Raw genomic sequence first — 20649 nt, forward strand, 5'->3', positions numbered from 1 at the left:
GCAAGATCCAGGACAGGCACCAAAACTACACAGAGAAACCCTGTCTCAAAAAAAAAAAAAAAAAAAAAAAAAGACATGGGAACACAACAGAGGTTTGAATGAGGATTTTTCAACCTTGGTAGAAGCACTTCACCCGAAACTTTGAAATGTCTTTCCTGGCAAGCTACCTGAAGTGACTTTCTAGATGCCTTCTGTAAGATAGTATCCCTTGACACTGAAAAGGACAATGGAACACAAGCTACCCACCTTTTTCGTTGATGTTGTGAATGATGGTTTTGCCCTCATTGTCTGTGGTTATTAGGAATGTAATAAGACATTCATTTTCTCCTTGTAGAGAGCAGGGAACAGAAGTATCCTTTGAAAAGTCTGCAGATGAAAGAGTCATTCATTAGGGTAAATGAGATTTCAAAAGAGATCATTTTTAAAGCAAAGCAGTACTGAGTTTTTCAATATGCAAATTAGAGTTTTCAATACTGTCAAATGGGAATTGAAAGGCAGAGGATTTCTCCCCACCAAGTGAGATTTTTGGTTTTACTTCTGTTCCAGAAGAACAGCTCCAGATGTGGTCAATCAGGACTGACCATCAAAATTCCCTATCAATCTGACGGAGGCAGATTTCAATAGAGTGAAAGCAGCACAAGCCAGGTGTCCACAGCTGCCTGGGGAACAGAATGGCCGTGATTATGGTAATGAGGGGGCCCTATGCTCCTCTTCACTCAGAGCGTCTGGGAGAAAGGCTAGATATTACATTGCCGCTCAGTGCAGATGGATACTGATACTAGCAGAGAGGCTTCTCACAAGGGGGCAGCCAGGATTGCTGGCTTTGTACTGTCACATGGTGAGAATAAATTCATATCAGAAAACTGAGGCAGAGGTGTTATGTATCCCAGAGACCCGCAAGATAAAGGGGAGCCTCAGATTAAAAGGAACCCGGGATAATAGTTGTCCGACATCCACTATACCTTTTTTCTTAATTAAGAAAGTGAGATTTTCCTCCAATGTTTCCCAAATCGAATATTTTTCCTTGTGAAGCTTATTTAAGAGTTAGAAAATGAATTTCATGATAATAATTAGGAATACAATTTTATCTGTGGTGATAAAAATTTAAAACTCTTAGCTTACACATCAAAAATTCTGATGGTCCAGCTACTCCGCTAAATTTATCTAGCATTTTCTGAAGTAAAGCAAAACAGATTTGTTTTACAATTCTTATTCTAATCTGGAAATTTTTTGATGAAACTATTAAAGTATTTCAGAAACCTGTAATTAAAATTAGATTTACTCTGAATCTAAACTTTTAAGACATATACTCCAATACTAGTGTGTAAAGACAGATTATGAAAATCGAACAGCCCCAGGTAATCTTGGGCCCACTCTTTCTTGCGTATGATTTTTCCCATTATCTTAAGAATTTTTTTCTTTTTCCATTTCTTTTCTTCCTTCCTTCCTTCCTTCCTTCCTTCCTTCCTTCCTTCCTTTCTTCCTTTTTTCCTTCCTTCCTTCCTTCCTTCCTTCCTTCCTTCCTTCCTTTCTTCCTTTCTCTTTCTTTCTTTCTTTCTTTCTTTCTTTCTTTCTTTCTTTCTTTCTTTCTTTCTTTCTTTCTTTCTTTCTTTTTATACAGGTTTTTCTCTGTATAGCCTTGGCTGTCCTGGAACTCATTCTGAAGACCAGGCTAGCCTTGAACTCATAGAGATCCGCCTGCCTCTGCCTCCCAAGTGCTGGGATTAAAAGCATGCACCACCACCACCCAGCAGTTTAAGAAGTTTTTAAGGTGTTAATAGAATTCATTTGTGTGACTGTGCGTGCGTGTGTGCGTGTGTGCGTGTGTGTGTGTGTGTGTGTTCTTATAAGATAAATAAGTAGCCTATCTAGGGCTATTTAGGGCACAGAAATGCTAGTCATAAAATATGGAAATATTAAGTTGTCACTGTTTGTTGTCTTTGCATTTAATTTTTAAGAGAAAAACCTGATAGGACCTGTGACTAATATGCCTTTTATCATTCATAACAACAGGAACCAGCATAAATAATAAATTCAGCATTCTAAATGAGATCTTGTACAATAGATTTACATGAACTAAACTGGTTTTGAATTCATTAGAAGCATCTCTTTATGTACATATGAATATTAAAAAATTTAACGCAAATTATCCTTACTTGGTCATTTCCATATGCATACGACAATCTGACTCACCCGGGTCTGGGGACCCAGCTCGGGTGTTCTAATGGGATAGACTGTGATATGCACAGGACTCGGGCATTAGGCCGTTACTAGACTTACTAGAATAAGCACTCTAATAAAATGTCTTGGATAAAGAGATTTGGGGAGCTCTTGTTAACCCTGGATGAACACAGCCTGTGTTATTTCATGTGTTTGATGGTAAATGGCAAGCACCCTCACTTAATTTGTAGTTTGGTTCTTTTTATAGGACCTTCACATCATCACTGCCTAACTTCCACTCCAATCACTAAGATTCCTGAAGTCTTGGGGAGTGTGCTTTTGCATTTCAGAGCATTCTCTCCAGTCCCTGCCACAGCAGTGAGAGCCACACCACTCTCTTGAACTCAATGGGACATCAGGCTGGCAGGTTGAACGTATGTGGCTGGCTGTGCATCCTCATGTCAGTAATATTAATCCTGCTTCTTTATTTTCTTTTAAATAGCCACACTGAAGCATTGGGAGGCTTACTTTCCTTGGCCAAGATTAGTTAGGTTTCAATGGCACTGCGGATCTGACCTTTGATTCACAACTCCCTTCTTGTGCTTTAATTACTCCCCCATTCCTTTCCTTGACTCTTGCAGGCTGGATGTGCCCCGTTTTGCAGTGTTTGGGTGTTGAAATAGTATCATCGGATGTGCAATGAAAGATTTGCATAATTAGCGCTGAGGTTTTCTTTTGTTGTTCATAGAAAATGGCCCTTTCTTTCTCTCTCTCTTTTTTCCCCTCTTCTTTGTGAGACCTGAATTACTGCCACTGAATAATACAGGGAAAATAAGATCTCAGGCAGCCCGGGAAATCATGCTAAGTGAAGGAAGGAAAACATGTAAGTGTGGGTGGGTGGGGGGAGTGAGGGGGTGAGAGGGTGAGGGGGTGGAAAGGCAGGTCCAAAGAATGTCGAAAACATGAATTTCTGTACTATTGACTCACAACCCTGTGTTTTAAGACATCCACTTTGGGATCAGTTAACAGTTCTGGCAGTGAACAGTTTCCCACTTCTACACTGACATAAATTTGGGAATCTCTCTTTTACGTTAGCGCCTCTCCTGTCCTTCCTGGAGATTCACACCCTTATTTAATTTAATGTACATAGCAATTCTGAAGACTTGTAAAGCTCTGGGAATCCTTAGTTTCCCATTTCCAGAATGTATATGACTGACTGTGGATACATTTCTAAAATGTGTATGACTGTGGGTGCTTTATTTCATTGAACTTTTCAGAGATAGTGTTTGGTGGAACAAACTTTGAGTAACGGTGATCTGAGTGTCTGCATGGTGGGGTAAATTAAGAAGCATGACGCTTTCAGTAAAACAAAATGAATAACGTTAGATGTGCCCAGCCCAGGTACCCGCACACAATGGGTACATTGATATGAGTTATGCAGTATATCTGTTTACACAATGTCCTCAGCAGAGGAACATACGTGCTAAGAGACCCTTAGAGGAACAAATGTGACGTCATCTTCTCAAACTAGTGTGACAATGACATCAGTGGACTAGAGGCTCAAAATAGGACTCATAAGGAGGTTATTAGAAAGGTCTTTAAACTGACAGTTGGCCAAAACTCGTGTTCACTCAAGATTATCCAGATGAGTGCTTAACGTGGGTTCGTATTCCACTGGTTGTTTTCATTTTCCAAGTTAGAAACAGTGGTAGCCTTCTGTCTTAGAGATCCTTTGGTCAAACACAAAAGAACGTAAATATTCTAAACAAAACTACGTAAGCTAGTCTTTCTCCCCAACCCAAGCATCTTTGACCATCTGCTCTGAGAACTGTGAACTTAGACCCAGCGACTGCCCTGTTCACACCTCTACAGCTGACAGGCTCCCGTGTTACTCCTCTTCAGCACATTGCCTTTCCCATGTTGCTGCTGAGCTGAGCTCTAGTCCTTTGCAGGCATTTTCTGCAATTTTTGCTTCTTTCCCAGAGACAGCTGGCAAATATCCCCACTGCTGGGAAACAAGCCTGGAGGATACACTAAGATGCGCACTCATTACTAATGTGGATGCTCCACAAGTGCCGCTCTTTCTCGGTGCGTTTACAAAGTATCTCACCTTTGGTCTCAGGCAAAGCACATGGCACCTCGCTCCATTTGCTGCTATCTGACATATCTATCTTTGCTCACCAGAAAAGCACAGGTGAGGGGTTTTATGAGCACTCATCATGTCCTGCCATGCCCAGTAACTCAAATGTAGCATCGCTACAATTTTGAAACAAAGTACTTGAAAAAGAATAAATGTCTTTATATATTCTATTTTGAAAATACATTTATTTCCATATTCTAACTCCATCTATTCAATATATGTATCCTACAGGCCATATGTTATCCTTTCTCTGATCATTCCCCTCCACCTGAGCTAGATCTCAGCCACATCTCTAAAGCACACGGAGCCATGCTGGTGGAGCAAGCTAACACAGTTTATGATGCTCTAAACTCAGGTTGTCTCAGCTGTCGTTCTAGGAAGAGTCAGCCATCTCCTTTGTTGTGAATTTCTCACGTTCCTTTTTAAATGCCCTTTCCTGCTCAGCTAAAATGCAGTTGCGTTAAATATTTGGGATGCGATTTTGCCACTAGCTTCTCATTTTAGGTAATTAAACATGGCAGAGGAAGGCAGGAGCACAGCTGGCTTAGCCGTTAGAAGAGGGACTTCTTGAATCCGGAGGGTGAGTCAAGAGGGATGGAAGGATAACGATGGAATGCCCATGGCTGGGAGGCTGGAAGTAAAAGCACCTGGAGGGTCAGTGGAAGGGTAGACAAGCCAGCCAGCTCCTGAGCAGAACTCTTCCGGGACCTGTAAAGTGCAGTCGGGCAAACTGTTACTGTGGGCTTTAGCTTATCTTGAAATAAGGCAATCCCATGATAAGGAGAATTTCAGGCAGTAAGAACCGTTTCTTCAATTTCCTTCCTACAACTTTGGAAAATACAGCCTTGTGGAATTGGCTTGACAGGGGTGAACTTGCTAACAGAACCAAAGACCAGTAGAATAGCCATGACTTTGAATTGCTCCTGTCTCGTATCATTATTTCTTTAGCTTTAGAAAATGTGTTTATTCTCCAAAAGGAGGCAGAGAACTTCAGCATCTGGTTCCTGCTACAAGTGAAGTCAAGTTACTAGGAGTCCCCCGACTCATAGTTTCTGCCTCTCATGAACTACGTGACTTTAGACAAGGCGCACCTTCCTCACTGATGGTGGCGCCGGCAGTTCTGCACTTCTCCATGCACTGTTCTCGGTTCTGGCCGTCTGCAGACAGGTAGCATTCGATGCAGCTCCTGCGGGGACAACAGAGTTCATCAGCTCATACTGACGGAAAACAGGCATGCAGCTGGCATGCCTCTTTGCTCTTCTCGCTAGTGACATTGACCTCTTGGTACTTTCAGAAAGAGAGTTGGGTGACATCTAGGAGGATGCTAAATTGTTCTGATTTCTACTCCATAATCAGTGCTCCCTGAGCCAGCCTTGATGACAGCATCTATCATCATATTTCTATAGTGATGGCTCCTGATTGGCTGAGAAAAAAAAATACTTCAGTGTTCAAGTTAGCTATATTTTCATTTCACATTTTCAACATAAGGGAGGGTTTCTATCCATAAATATGATTAGAGTCTAGACAAAGTTATAAATTTCTTAGCCTAAATGATCCATATCTCAGCAAGAATTCTAAGAATGATGAGTGCTCTTAATATATGTCAAATGCGATTATTCTAAAATTCAATTTTCTGTTACTCTTTTGAATAAGTGTAAGCTTTGATAGTGGGTTTCTAAAGCTTAGGATTATAGCCTGGATATTCATTAGTTCAGGCTTCTAAATAAAAGATTGCTGCTTATAGAAAGTATATTTCCAACGATACAAGGAAATTACACTACTTTAAAGGTGTTTATAGACCCAAGTATAATGTAGGCCTTGAATTTATCTTGTGCTACAAATAAATTTACATAGATTCAGTTTGGAGTAGGACAAACCTGCAAATGTTTCTTCCTGTGAGGACACAGCATGCCCTGAGAATGGGCAGTCTTGAAAGGACTTGAAATGCTCGTACCCAGCTGAAGCTGTATTTCCTTTGTTGTAAGGACCCTCAACCATAAAATTATTTCATCGTTACTTTATAACTAATTTTTCTATTGTTATGAATCATAACGTAAATATCTGATAAGCGACTCCTGCTGGGGTCGCGACCCACAGGTTGAAACCTCTGCTCTATAGCAGGCAGGGCTTGGATCAGCAACCATGTGGGCGTGAGAGCACAGGTCTTGTCTTGAAGCTGCTTTGGGGTTTTAAATATAACTGGGCAGGCTTGGTGGGGGCCTGGAGCACACTGTAGAGACTCTTCACATCTCCTTGTGCCTCTCACTGTGACTGCCCCAGCAAGACCGGTCTATCCACAGCCTCCTCTACACCCGCCTTGTGACTGCAGTCCACAGATCTCTGTTAATTGCTTGAAAAAAATATGGGATTGGGGCATGGCTCAGTGGATAAAGAGCTTGGCAGGCAAGTGTGAGGACCAGAGTTCAGATCCCCAGAGACCACACAAAAACCAGGCAAGTGTGACAACCACCTGTAATCCCAGCATTTGGGAGGTAGAACAGGAGATCTGTGGCAAGCTGGCTAGCCAGATTATCTGGATTTGGAGAACTCTGGGTTCAGAGACCCTACCTCAACACCAGGGGGAATGTGATCAAGGACAATATCTGATATCAAACAACATCTTGCCTACAACACCCACACACACTCACCAGCACATATAGGAAAACACACACACACACACACACACACACACACACACACACTACATACATACACATGTGCAAGCATAAGATCCTATCTTTCCCTTAGACGCTTAGCACTTGTGAAGGTAGAAACCACAGCTGTTTTGCTGCAAGCCTATGACTTGTCATCATTCTTGGCATACAGCAGGTACTTAATACTGTTAGGGAAATGAACACATGCCTGAGTAAAAGGAAGAACAGACTCATCTCAAAACTAACATCAACATTAAGTAGATGATGCTGATTCCCAAATTGGATCAACCTTGATTGTTAATTTCACATCTTACAAACCACATAAAAGACTGACTCATGTTTATAAAGAAGATGAAACAGAAAAGCAATAAAAGAAACATCTTGAAGAAACCTTACTTTTTTGTCGGTGGTCACACTGGGGATTAAATCCCGAGACTCCTGCATGCTAGGCAATCGCTCTGTCACTGAACTACAACTGACATTTGAATCAAGCTCCATGCCTGGCATGTGTCTCAGTTTGCCAGGGACAGTGACAGAAAAGTCTTGACACCTGCTTGGTGGGTAACCACTGGGGGAAATTGATTTTCTTCCTTGTTTTCACCAGAAATGCAAATGTCACCATCCCAGGAATCAGAGTTAATGAAAATATGAACTACTTAGTCCTATTTGCTGCTTACCTGGTACACTGCGACCTCACCAGTCATTCAGAGACCTGCTTGGGGGAACCTACAAGGTTTGTTCCAATTCTGTAAAGTGAAGCTACTAACCAGAAATCAGTTTTAATAGAAAACTATGGGTGTATTTAGTGGTTGTTGTTATTGTCTTAATAGTATAAAACATAAACCACAATATTTATGTATAATGATAACCACACGGAAGTGCCGAAGTGTACGGTGATAAGGAGAGAGAGAAGTGAAATCTAAGATTGTCTTCAGCCTACCAGGATAGGAACATCTGCTAGGTCAGCTCAGTCTCTAGAGAAGAAAGCTGTCTGTTTCCCCAGAAAAGGAACTGACTGCCTGTGGGTGAGTGTCAGCAGGATACCTCCAGGGTACTCAGCTGAGAGGCCATCTGATGCTATCAGTATGGGACATCAGCTCCACTAACGCTGCTGTAATCTAGTAAAAATGTGACCTTGTGGTTTTGGACAATCGGGACCCAGAAAGAGGCAGGTGAGAAGCTGACATTCCAGGCTGAGGATCACAGGGGCCCTTGGACTATGAGCTTTGATGGATGCTGGAGGCCAAACCCAGCTGAAACAATTAAGAGGTTTGAGTTTACCAGATGTCATTCAACCTTTGGTCACATGGAAACCTTGCCACCGAAGAGAATAAACAAAGTAGAGACATTACCGTTTAGAGTTACAAGGGTCACCACAGGTAGGACAGCGTTCACAGGTGGGTCCTGAGGCTCCAGGGTTCCTGCAGACACACTTGCCACAGATGCAGTCCCCACGCCCACTGCACAGCACCCCATCCTCAGATGCACACGCGTCCCTGCTGGTTGTACAGTTGCAGTACTCGCCGGTCCAGCCTTCTCGGCACACGCATTCACCACAGTCACAGTCACCATTATCTGTAAAACACAGAAAATGTACGCTGTGTTGCTTGTGGCCCAAACCACTTCCAGGATGGGGAATATCTTCTTTTCTCCTTGCCTTTAAAGACTATCAAAGGTTAGGGGATGGGGCAGAGAGGGAGGCAAAGAGAGAGACAGGAGATAGAGACAGACAGACAGACAGATAGATGATAAACAGATAGATGATAGCTAGATAGATGGTATCTAGAGAGATAGAGAGATAAATAGATGGATAGATAGATAGATAGATAGATAGATAGATAGATAGATAGATAGATAGATAGATAGATAGACGGATGGATGGATAGATGTTTTGTTGGTCATGTGTATTTACTAATTTGTCTCCTAGCTGAAAATCACTTTCAGCAAACAGAATAAACAGTCAGTCAAAATGAGACCATGCAGACAAGCCCATTGGAGCTCTTTGGCAAGTTGTTCATTGGATTTTAGGATGAAGATGAAAGGCAGACCAGAATTAATCAAATCAGTGGTTCTCAACTTGTGGGTCATGACCCCCCCACAGGGTCACATATCAGATATTCTTGCATATCATATATTTACACCACAATTAATGACAGTAACAAAATTAGAGTTATGAAGTAACAATGGAATAATTTTATGGTTGGGGCTCACCACAACATGAGGAACTGTATTAAAGGGTCGCAGCATTAGGAAGGTTGAGAACCACTGTTCTGTATCACCTAAGCTGAATAATTGAAAAACCCTCCCTTTTAAAGCATAGAGATTAAAAAAAATCTTCCACAGTGGTTGTGGTCAGGTGAAAAATTCTAGTTTTATATCCCCTGTTAGGTTATCCCATTGGTATATACTAAACACTGACAAATTCATTATTCAACAGATTCTAACTAGGCATATACTCTGTGCTAAAGATTTTATTGGACAAGAAGGTGTGACAGTATGACAGACCTCCCATGCAGAGAATATGGAGTCAGCCCAGGTAATAGCAGGAGTAGAGCCACCTCCCTCTGGAAAGGATTTAGAGACAATCTCACTCGTCACTGAATCTACCTATTCCTGATTCTGTTCCAGAAAAGATGGAAGACAATTAGGAGGGTTTCCCCCCTCTTCCCAGTGGGTCAAATTGCAGCAAGCCTAATTTCATTCACCAGTTTTTAGTCTGACCTTTAGCTGTAGTATGTGGTGGGTAATGGAAACTAAGAGTCAATTACAGTTCCAGTCCTGAGTGCATCAGACAACACAGATGCAGAATTCAATGGCACAAGGTTACTGAATTTATCCTCTAGCGCGGGAGGCGGGCGACGAATTACTACCAGCACTGATGATGATACAGCATGCTGAGTCTGCGATACAGGGTGGGAGTTTCTAAACTAAATAGGGATTTGGGAAGCTTTCAAGAGGAAGTGATGCTTGAGCTGATTTTGGAAGCTAAGAGGAGTCAGAAGAAGGGAGTTGCGCGCGCTTCAGAGAGAGAAAACAAGAGCAGATGATGGAAATGTGCACAGTAACCTTAGTAGTTTCACAGGGCAGCACCGGTAGTGCAGATGACTGTGGCAAAGGGAAGAGAAGAAAGTCCCTGGAATGTCAGAAGTGAGACAACGAGGAGCCACATGGGGAAAGAAAGAACGTTTCCCCAGAAGGTTACGAAATTTTGTGAAGGCAGTGACCTGAACAGATAGGTATGTGTGTAGACACACCCTAACTCCACAGAGAGGTCAAGCAAGAGGCAGGAAAGGCAGTTGCAAGGTCTTGCAAGAGCAGAGGCCTGACCCATGGCAGCATCCTTGAGAACAGAGATGAAAGGATAAGCGATGTCAGCCGGAATGCTCAGAGTCGGGCATGACTGCTCACAGTACAGCATGAAGAAAGAGAGATGGAATCCTCGCCAGGTCGATGGGCTGGAGAGCCAGCTGGTGGCATGGCTCCATGGCTTGGAGTGGAAGCTGGCTCACGGTTACTGCCGGATTCCAATACCTGGCATACAGGGGAGATCACTTGTTGAATAACTGAATGGTCCTGAAACAGAAGAGGAAAAGTAGCTTTGGATGGGTTGGACAGTGAGTCTCCATGGCCCTGTTGAGTTTGGGAGAAAAAGGACTGTTGGAGATCTTACAAGGCAGTTGAAAATATGAGAGGAGCCTGGGGAAAGGGGCTTGGGATCTGTCAGAGAAAGGCTTCAGGTGAGGCAGATGTGAATCAGGCCATCTAGGGCAAGCAGGCAGAGCATGGGAAGCTCTGGAGAGCATCAGCCTGTAAAACATGGACAGAGGAAAGGCTCCTCACAGGAGAGCCTGAGAGGAGGAGGGCAATGGGAGAATAATGTTCCTGCAGAAGCCCAGGATAGACTCGGATTGCAGGCAGAGGTGCCTGGGCACACTGGTGGATAAAGGTAGTTAGAAGGGAGTTGCATTCATTTCAGAGACAGAAAACAATGGGAGGTGGTGGAAATAGACACAACAACCACAGTAGTTTCATAGGGCAGGGCCAAGGGTGCAGGTGGTTGTGGCATTCAAGAGTCCCTTCTGGATCAGGCCACAGATGGCTTATGAAACAGTCTAAAATGGTAAATATTGTGTTACAGGTAAGTCTCCTTTTCATGGAGTTTTGAGTGCTTACCATGGATACTAAAACAAGCATTTGGAAACAAATAGTATTTATTTACAAATGCATAACGGATACTATCCTTCAGAAAAAAAGATGGCACACATACAGATATCTTGTACCAGAAAATTTTGCTCTTTGAGCAAAACTTATAATTACCTAGGTTAGTCTATGCCCATGTTTACAGTGGTGCCTGGCCTGTAACTGAGCTCGACAAGGGCTGATCAGTAGAAATGTTCCTAAAAGTTAACCAGGAGGAAGAACTTGCAGGCAAAGCTAGTCATCAGTACTGAAAGTTCTATACTTTTGTTAAAAACAAAGTAAAAGTAAATAAATGGCGGATGCTTCCGTTTATAGAAGATGCTGGCGAGTTTACTATGAGACGGAAGACTGGCTTCTCCCTTGCAGACTTGGTTCTAGTAGTTAGTTACTTTTCTGGCTTTGTCCCTGGGTCTTAAGACACTGAGGATAGAAGAGTCCTTCATATACTGCTCCAAACCACAGTGGATTCAAAGTTGGGTTCTGAATGTTCTGGGATGTGTGTGTGTATTCTCTGTGTATGTGATAGATACATGTTTTCTCTATATATTATTCCATATGGTACAATATTTAAATGGCACACTTTTCAGATGAAAGATAGATCTAAATTTACTTGGGCCCATGACATTAAGACTCAATCCAGCTGCATTTCATAGCCTATGTAATTATAATGAGTCAAGGAACTCAAAACTAAGGATAGTAAATGATTTGGGGGAAAACCAAGAATTAATTCTTATGGGTAAGTGATCTTGAAAACACCAATATCTTTTTTTTTCCTTCCTCAGGAAAGGGGAAATATCTATGAAAGAGAAGAAAAAAGCTCTGGGTTGTAATTTATTCCAAAAATTAACGTGGTGCCTAACTGTGCATTTCCAGATGCCCTGAGGCTGTCTAGTACATCTCTGAATACAAGAGATCCTTGACAGTTTAGAAAACACTTCCTGGAACATTAAAAAAAAGGACCGTCACAGCAAAGCCATAAAGTGTGCCTGCCTTTCAGAACCTAGAAACCCTCTATTCTGCTGGCCTTCCAGAACCATCAACTAGGTCACCAAATGTGCCCATTGATCATCTGCAGTACCTATTCACGCCACCATAGCGCCACCTTCATATTGGTCCCATGGATAAGCAAGATGATAGCCCAAGATCTAAGAAAAAAATTACCAGGCTCTTTTCAGAGGGATAGATCTTTCTGGAATGCCACTGGAAAATAATGCTAAGTGCATAATCACAGGAAGTTTCTCCTCTAATGCCATTTACCTGACATGGCTCCCAGTCTCTTAGAATCAGAACAGACTAATGGAATTTGGGCAAGGATAAACACGATCAATGGAGCCTTCTCTCTCTGAGTGCTTCAAGATGGATGAAAGACACCCTATGACAAAGGACGTCGTGATAAAAGCTTTTCAGAAAAGCAGCAGGCTGTCAAGTCGATCACGGATGGAGTAAGTGAGAGCCATGCAAGTTGTGAGCGGCGTATCTGGTGACTTTGGGCAATCACAGCTGGGACGACAGCATCTGTACACAGGGAAGTGCAGTCTCCATCCCTGTGCTATGCACAGCCTTGGAACACACCAAGGCTACTCCACCAGTCCTGGCTGGATTTGAATACTTGTATCTACCTCTTAGGGGAGAAAGCAGTAAAGTGTGAAGGAACTTGGCAGTGGAGGAGGTTTCTGAGTCCAGCTGAAGAATTCTTGTTTTCTAAATAGAATTTCTTGCCATTCCTGCCCCTGATTTGATGAGCGTCATTATCGTCTGACCTATCTATACAGTGTATAGGTTGAGTACACTTTTTTAGTGTGTTCCCGATGCCCTGAATTATTACTATTACTACTACTACTACTACTACTATTATTATTATTATTATTTAAGAAAGGAACAGGGGTGGGGGCATTATGTTGTAGAGCACATGCCAGCAATTCCTGGGTTTTAGATCTTTTAACCCAGGATTAGGGACTGGAATATTGGGAGGGTTACTATCCCCATTAGATTAGATTAGATTATGTTACACTTGTGACTTTCAGAAAGTATTTTCAAGTGTTCAGAACATGCACTTTACTAGGAAGGCAGTGTGAGCGTCTGCCAATGTATTCCTCCTACAGTGTGAGGATGGCTCTGTCACTGGCCAGCTTCTTGTCACCTACAGGTTGTGTCCTGCCTAAACCCAGTAAAAAACAGTGATGTGGGTGTGTGCAGACACACATAGCACACTCATACCATACACACACACACACACACACACACACACACACACGCACGCACACATGTGCACACACGTGTGAACACAGTGGAATCAGAAAGTGAACCTTTGAATGAAAGGGGAGGGGAGGGACATGGCTCTCCTTTGGGGTAAATGCTTCCATAGCATTTGGAATTCTTTGAGGCTTCCTCTCTTCCTCTTTTTCTCCCCTCCCTTCTTCCTTCTTTTCTTCTTTCTTGAAAATAAATTTCCCTCTTTCCTTTCACTTCCTTCTGTGTTTTTTGGTTTGTTTGTTTTATTTATTTTATCTGTCTCATGACCTGCAGCTTCTGATCTTCCCACTTCAACCTCCTGAGCACCGAGAAAATTAATCTTTTGTGGGTTTCTGACACCATGGTTTGGAAATACCACTTGCCTAGTTTTCTGTAAAGACAATGTTGTTCCATTTTGTTGAGATGTTTGCTTACATCACGGGATAGCAGGGTGTCTAACCTTAGTCAAGAGCCAGTTAAGGCTTCAAATAAAAACTGTGTCAACATAGTTGTAACTCCTGTCAGAATAGGTTATGATTAAATACATGTATCAGAATAATTTTGAATCATGTTTGATGTAGCATAGCCTTTTCCCTCTTTTTAAAAGATTTATTTTCGGCCGGGCGGTGGTGGCGCACGCCTTTAATCCCAGCACTCGGGAGGCAGAGCCAGGCGGATCTCTGTGAGTTCGAGGCCAGCCTGGGCTACCAAGTGAGTCCCAGGAAAGGCACAAAGCTACACAGAGAAACCCTGTCTTGAAAAAAAAAAAGATTTATTTTCAACTGTTTATTTTTATAATTTGTACATATGTCTGTGCATACAAGTACAGGTGCCTTCGTAGGCCAGATGGATCTGGTCCTCTGGAGTTAGGGCCAGTTGTGAGTCATCTGACATGGGTGCTGGGAATTGAACTGAGGTCCTCTGAGTGCGCTGTTAACCACTGAGCATTCTCTCTGGCCCCTAAAACTTTATTTTTATTATTTCTATTTATGTGTATATGTCTGTATCAGTGAATGCCACATGTGTGCAGGTGTCCACAGAGGCCAGAAGAGGGCATCAGAGCCCATGAAATGGATGGTTAAAAGGCATCTATCAGGAGTGCTGGGAACCAAACTCAGGTCTCCTGAAGAAGAGTATGTACTCTTAACCACAGAGCCATCTTTCCAGCATCTATAGTAGATTCCTTTTGTTGTTTGTTTGTTTGTTTTGAGAGAGAGAGAGAGAGAGAGAGAGAGAGAGAGAGAGAGAGAGAGAGAGAGAGAGAGAGAGAGAGGACAGTCACACTGTGCAGTCTTGGCTAGTCTGAAATTCACTATGTAGACCAGGCTAGACTTGAACTCACAGAGATCTGGCTACCACTGCCTCCAAGTGCTGGTATACTCTTTAGTATGCGCCACCACACCTCGATTCTGTAGCATATTCTTAAAGAATATTGTTTTTATATCTACAAAAGATGTAAAAGTATAGATATTTACATTTTAAACTTTCCTTGAAATTTTCAAGAAATTCCAAGCTATTTTCTACGTTCATTCTTTTCATAGACTTTCTCACATGCGTTCTTGCCTAGCTTTACTTGGCCAGTCCCTAATCTAATACCTTTGGTAAGTATTCGTGGCTAGGTATGATATAATCAACTGTAATCCCAGTGTTCAGGAGCCTAAGACAGGAGGACTGTGAATCTAAGGATGGAGGAAGTGGGGAGAGAGAGAGAGGGAGGGGGGGAGAGTGGGAGGGAGGTATATAATAAGTGAAGGCATCTCTGTGCCTTCTCCTGGGTTCTGTTCTTTTGGCAGTCTCTGTTACCTTCTTCTTCTTCTTCTTTTTTTTTTTTCCAAAGTAAAATACATAAGAATAGGGTAAGACCCAGCAACTTAGCCTAGAAAAGTCTGACATGCAATGGAATTCAGATCACAGGCAGTTTTGTGGAACCTGGGTGGTACCTAGAAAGGCAACATCTCCAACTTTTATCTACTTAATCTTAAGAAATAGTAATATTTACATAAAATGTAAATATGAGTTCCATCGACAGAGATCTGACCCCAAAGGAATGTTAGACACAACAACAAAGGCAAGTGATAACACAGTTAGGCTGAGTCTAGTGATTCAGCCCCTGAAGCCATCAGCAAATAATTGAACAACTGCCGAGCCCAGGAATGCAAGGAAGGAACGAAAGAGAACAAGCCCCCAGACAGCTGCGATGTAAGAGGTACGGAGCCACAGCTTACCTCCGCAGAGCAGGCCTTTGTGTCGCAGACAGGAGAAGTTGTCACACTGGCAGTAAGGTCCGTAGATGCTCCCGTAGGGGGACAAGTGGCAGACGCATTGCCCACAGTAGCAGTCACCCCTTCCGCTGCACGAGGGTTGCCCCGGGGACTCCCTGCAGGAATCTGTGCTCACTATGTCCTCGCCGCACTCACAGTGAGGGCCCATGTGGCCGGGATTGCAGACACAAACCCCACACTGGAAGGAGCCATTCCCATGGTGGCACTTGGAACTGTTGGCTTCTACTTCTCCCTGGCAGGCGCAGTCACATTCTGCACTGACGAGTATTTCCAGGGTGTCCCCCAGCCCCACAGGTTTTATGGTAAGGGTTCTGCTTTTCTCGCAGTTGGATATGCTCACAGTCACGTTGAAGGATGCCTGGAAAAGAAAACGCTGGTTGTCTGCTTCCTCCACCCAGCCACCTGTGGGATTTGAGACAGGGCTGGTAGAGACAGGCTTTGACCAAAACATTTAGTAAGAGATGGTTGAAATTTTTGTGAGAAGTCCAGCTTCGGCAAGCGGAGCTAGCACTGGGTATCTACTTACTGTATCTCCAACCTTCATGTGGGAGCATTTCTTTTGGTGTGGGAAGAGGATGCCATTGTTGCAGATAGCTGTAAAAGACAGGCTGAGTCCTTCTGTGTCTCCTAATACTTCCAGTTCAACCTCAGACCGCAGTTCCTGTAGTGTAGACAAGAAAAGGTTAAATGAAGTTCGAAGCAAAACTAAGTCCAGCCAGAAGAAGAAACGGAATCGTGCTCATTAAATCACAAAAGAAAGAATTAGGGAAGTGACTGAGTGGGTGAATCTCTTGCTCTGTAAGTGTGAGGGCCTGAGTTCAGATCTCAGAACCCACATGAAGAGGGACTTGGGACTGTAAGCCTGTAATCTGGAGTCTATGAGGAAATGATAGCCAGAGACAAGAGAAACCTTGGAAGCTTAATGGTATTTATAGCAATGAATTAGCAAGAGATCCTGTCTCCAACAAGGTAAAAGGTGAAAGCAACACCCACATGCATGTTGGGGCACATGTGAGTGTGTACATGCACGTACACACAATGAATGCACAAGAACAAAATTAATGACTGTAAATTAATAAAACTAAGTTGGATATAAAATTCATCATTTCATTAATCAAGCAAGAATGTGATATATATGTGATATAGATACAAATATATGTTATATATATATATATACACACATATATATACACAAATATATATTTCTCAGACATCATCAATGTTGAGATACACTATCCTATGGCAATTAAACTATGACAACGTATCTGAAGGCAGTCTTGCACAGCATATGACAGACAGGAGTCAATTATTGCCTGAAAGTTGTTTCACCCATTCTGGAGGGTTCAGCAAATTCTCCTGATCTGGGTTGCATGGCTTGATATCCAAAAGATAATTATTTTGCTTATGTACCAGAAGTAAAATATAACAATGGCATCCTTTACTTATATTCATCTCTGTTTCTTAGTTTTCATAGAGCTGCCCATGCTGCTTTGTGAGGAGAGCAGAATTGCATCCATCCCCAAACTATGAACATTTGCTTCATTGATAGCAAATTTACACCCTACTGCTTTGTTGGGTACATTTCTGCATACATAACAACTTTTCATCTCAGTGTTGAATCATAGTTCAAAAATTTTTAAGCATATTTTACAACAGCAACCACACTTAGCACTTAAAGTAACAAATATGCATGTAATTCCTTAAAAGGGCAATAATCTTGATTGTGGATGAAGACTATACCGTGATTGCCACCTGGTATATGGTGGCTGTAAAGACTTCACTAATTACAAAATGGATCGATATTTGTTTTCTTGCCATGCTGCGGCTCAAACACAAGACCTATGGCCTGCCACCCCAGCACTTACTACTAAGTTATGCCCCCTAGTACTCTAAATTCTAGAGGTGTTCAAGTGCGGTGTGTGAGAATTGTACCTTAATATTATTTGGGGGGAATTATCATGCCTTGAATGTCAAGTCAGATCATGGATAAGACTGGATTTCTGTTCTGAAAGGTTCTCATCTTGCCTTTTCTATTCCTTGCTTACTTAGAACATATGTAAGGAGACAAAAACAAGCTATCAAACAATAAAAACACTTACCATATTATGAGTTGAGTTATATTTCAATTCATCCAAAAGGTTTTGAGTTTATACCTATTTCATTGTTGGCATGTATCATTATCTTTCTTTCTCTCTTTCTTTCTTTCTTTCTTTCTTTCTTTCTTTCTTTCTTTCTTTCTTTCTTTCTTTCTTTCTTTCTATCTATCATCTATCTATCTATCTATCTATCTATCTATCTATCTATCTATCTATCTATCTATCTATCTATCATCTATCTACCTACCTACCTATGATACTAGGGGTTGAACGTGCTAGGCAAGCACTCTACCAGTGAGCTATCTCCCCTTCTCTCATTTTTGGCATTATAAAAGCACATTTGGCTTCAATTTTTTTCTAAAGTATAATTTTGCCAACTGCACAGAAAGGTATGTCTACTTCTTTCAAAATCTGGTATGTGTGTGCAGTAGTACACATTTGCACAAGTGTGAGTGGAAGCCACAAGACAACTCAGGTGTTGTTCCTCAGAGACCATCCACCTTGTCTTTGGAGTCTCAGTCTCTCATTGGCCTCAAACTCTCCAAGTTGGCCAGGCTGGCTGGCAGCAATCTCCAGGGATCTGTCTGTCTCTGCCTTCACAATAATGGAAACCTCCATTCCCAGCATTTCTGTGTGGCTTCTGGGGCTCCGACACAAATGCTCATGCTTGCAAGGTAAACACTTTATTGAAGGAGCGACCACCCGAGCCCTCCAAAGTGTACTTACACCGAAACTACGAAGATTTAAGGGAGAAGTAGTGCTGTCAAGAGTGGCAGAGTGAGTCAGAGTTATGAAAGAAAAGAGGATGTGTGAGTCAGTGACAATAATAAGGACTAGTGGGTGGCACTGTCTAACCTAAATGAGGAGAATCTCAGCATTGAAATAATTGAGTGCTAGCATGCAAATTTGACTGGAAAAAATGATTAACCTATATTTCCCAAGGAAAGAATAGAAATGCTAATTTGTATTTCTTATCATTCCACTCATTAATTTTTTTAAAGCATCGCCTACAAGGCTGGGCAAAGGACACAAATGAATTCCTTCCTAGAGGTTAAATTCCAGTAGAAGAGCCAACCCTGAGACCATTGATGCTTCAGTTGCCTTTAGTATATAATAAGGGAAGGAAGGACGTTAGTGAGTGGGTGAGCAAGTACACAACCAGTTTGAAGATTTTTTTTTTTTTTTTTTTTGTATATCAAGATGGCATCTTATAGCTCCAACAAGAACTCCAGAACAATGTAACTCAGCAGAGTGATACCTACTTCTCGGTATTTTCTTTTATCTACATGAGTGCTTGGCCTGTATGTATGCCTGTGTACCATGTGTGTGCCAGTGGGGGCCAGAAAAGGGCATCAGAGCCCCCTGGACCTGGAGTTACAGATGGCTGTGAGATGCCATGTGGGTGTTGGGAATCAAACCCAGATCCTATGCAAGAGTAGCCCCAAGTAATGCTAACCCCAGAGCCATCTCTCCCAGCCTAAAGCCTTGGTATTTTCCAGGCAATAAACAACGAGCCAAGATTCCATTCAAATGTGTAATGACTTGATCTTAGCTACCTTGTAAATTGTGTGAGCAATTTGGGAATGCAAAGTGAGACATTCCCCAGAACAGAGTGAGTAGGGGTGTGGAGGGGGTTGGCTGATGGGATGGGTAAACATTTTTGACAATCCACTGTTTCCTCGTTTGCCTAATTTCTTTGAAGTGGTTAGCAGTCAACACTTTTGAGAGTATAAAGTTAAAGAAAATGGAATGCGTTATAAGCCAGTGAAGGATTGCTTTGTGATTCTATTTGATTCTACACATTAGAACTTTAATTAGTGCACGAGAATGGGGAGGGGGTGTTTCTCTGTGTTTTGTTGACAGTTCTTCCTGTCTGGAAGAATTTTAAGGATGAGCTGACATGGTGATTAATTTTTTATGAGTGCTAGGAAAACTGCAATATCTGAGCATTGCTAGGGAGGAAAATCCCCCAACATTGGACAGTTTTAGTGGCTAGAACTGGTTCCATTCTCTGAAAAAAATGAAGTCTTTGTGAAGGGCCAGCATGCTTTCCTCCTTGTTGCACAAATTTCAAAATTGGTGAGGTGATGTCAAAATCACATGGGAGGTAATTTTCTTTTCAAAACACGTTTCTTTCCTTCCTCTGAATGTCTACAGGATGTCTGAAAGCAATCTGAGTAGGACTAGCTTTTTTAAAAGTTTCTCAGGTGACTCTGGTCTGTTAGTTTATCAAGGCACACTGGCTTTATATATACCCAGTATTAGAGTATACCATTACATATGGGTCATGAATGGGCAATTTTCAAACATCAAAAATATGGAGAGTTTAATTCATTCATTATTAGATAAGTACTATCCGCCTGGCTCTGCCTCCCCAGTGCTGGGATTAAAGGTGTGCGCCACCGCCCCTAGCACTTTACTGATTTCTAAATGTTTTTTTTTTCATGCCTGTCCAAATTGGAGTATTATTATTATTATTATTATTATTATTACTAATATTTTGGTCAAGAAAGAAAAATGATATTTAGGGCCAAAATAAAAACAGCAGTGGCAACTGGCCATCCAGTGTGGACCAACTGAGTTAGGCGATGGGGACAAAGAGAACACAGCAACCTTATCTATGTGCCTTTGTTGAGGCGGGGAATTCTGTCCTCAGTATGGCATCACGGGCCAACTCAAAAAAAACAAACAAAACTGTCTTACTTTCTTTCCCTGTTTCTGGGATAAAATATTGTGACAAAAACAACCGAAGGGAGGGATGGTTTGTCTCAGCTCAGGGCTCCAGGCTCCTGGAGCTTGCAGGAGCGACCATGTGGCCTGCGGCCTGTGGTAGTCAGAGGAGAGCTTGTCTCCCTTTGCTCCTCACATGGCCAACTCCCCCAGGC

The 20649-nt window shown here is 42.2% G+C and overlaps 1 protein-coding gene across 2 annotated transcripts in view; it reads right to left on the reverse strand.

Annotated features, from left to right (window-relative positions):
• Nucleotides 1–20649, reverse strand: part of Itgb6 (integrin subunit beta 6) — an 81266-nt gene that overhangs the window by 14606 nt on the left and 46011 nt on the right. The window contains exons 9-13 of one of the 2 annotated variants that reach the window (XM_059259153.1): nt 16195–16329; nt 15612–16026; nt 8307–8529; nt 5392–5486; nt 247–366 (exon numbers count right to left, since the gene is read on the reverse strand). In XM_059259153.1, the coding sequence (XP_059115136.1) occupies nt 247–366; nt 5392–5486; nt 8307–8529; nt 15612–16026; nt 16195–16329 (988 nt within the window). The remainder of the gene's footprint in view (nt 1–246; nt 367–5391; nt 5487–8306; nt 8530–15611; nt 16027–16194; nt 16330–20649) is intronic. The other variant, XM_059259154.1, reaches the window with a different exon arrangement.

The sequence above is a fragment of the Peromyscus eremicus genome, chromosome 4 (assembly GCF_949786415.1).
Source record: "Peromyscus eremicus chromosome 4, PerEre_H2_v1, whole genome shotgun sequence".
NCBI lineage: Eukaryota > Metazoa > Chordata > Mammalia > Rodentia > Cricetidae > Peromyscus > Peromyscus eremicus.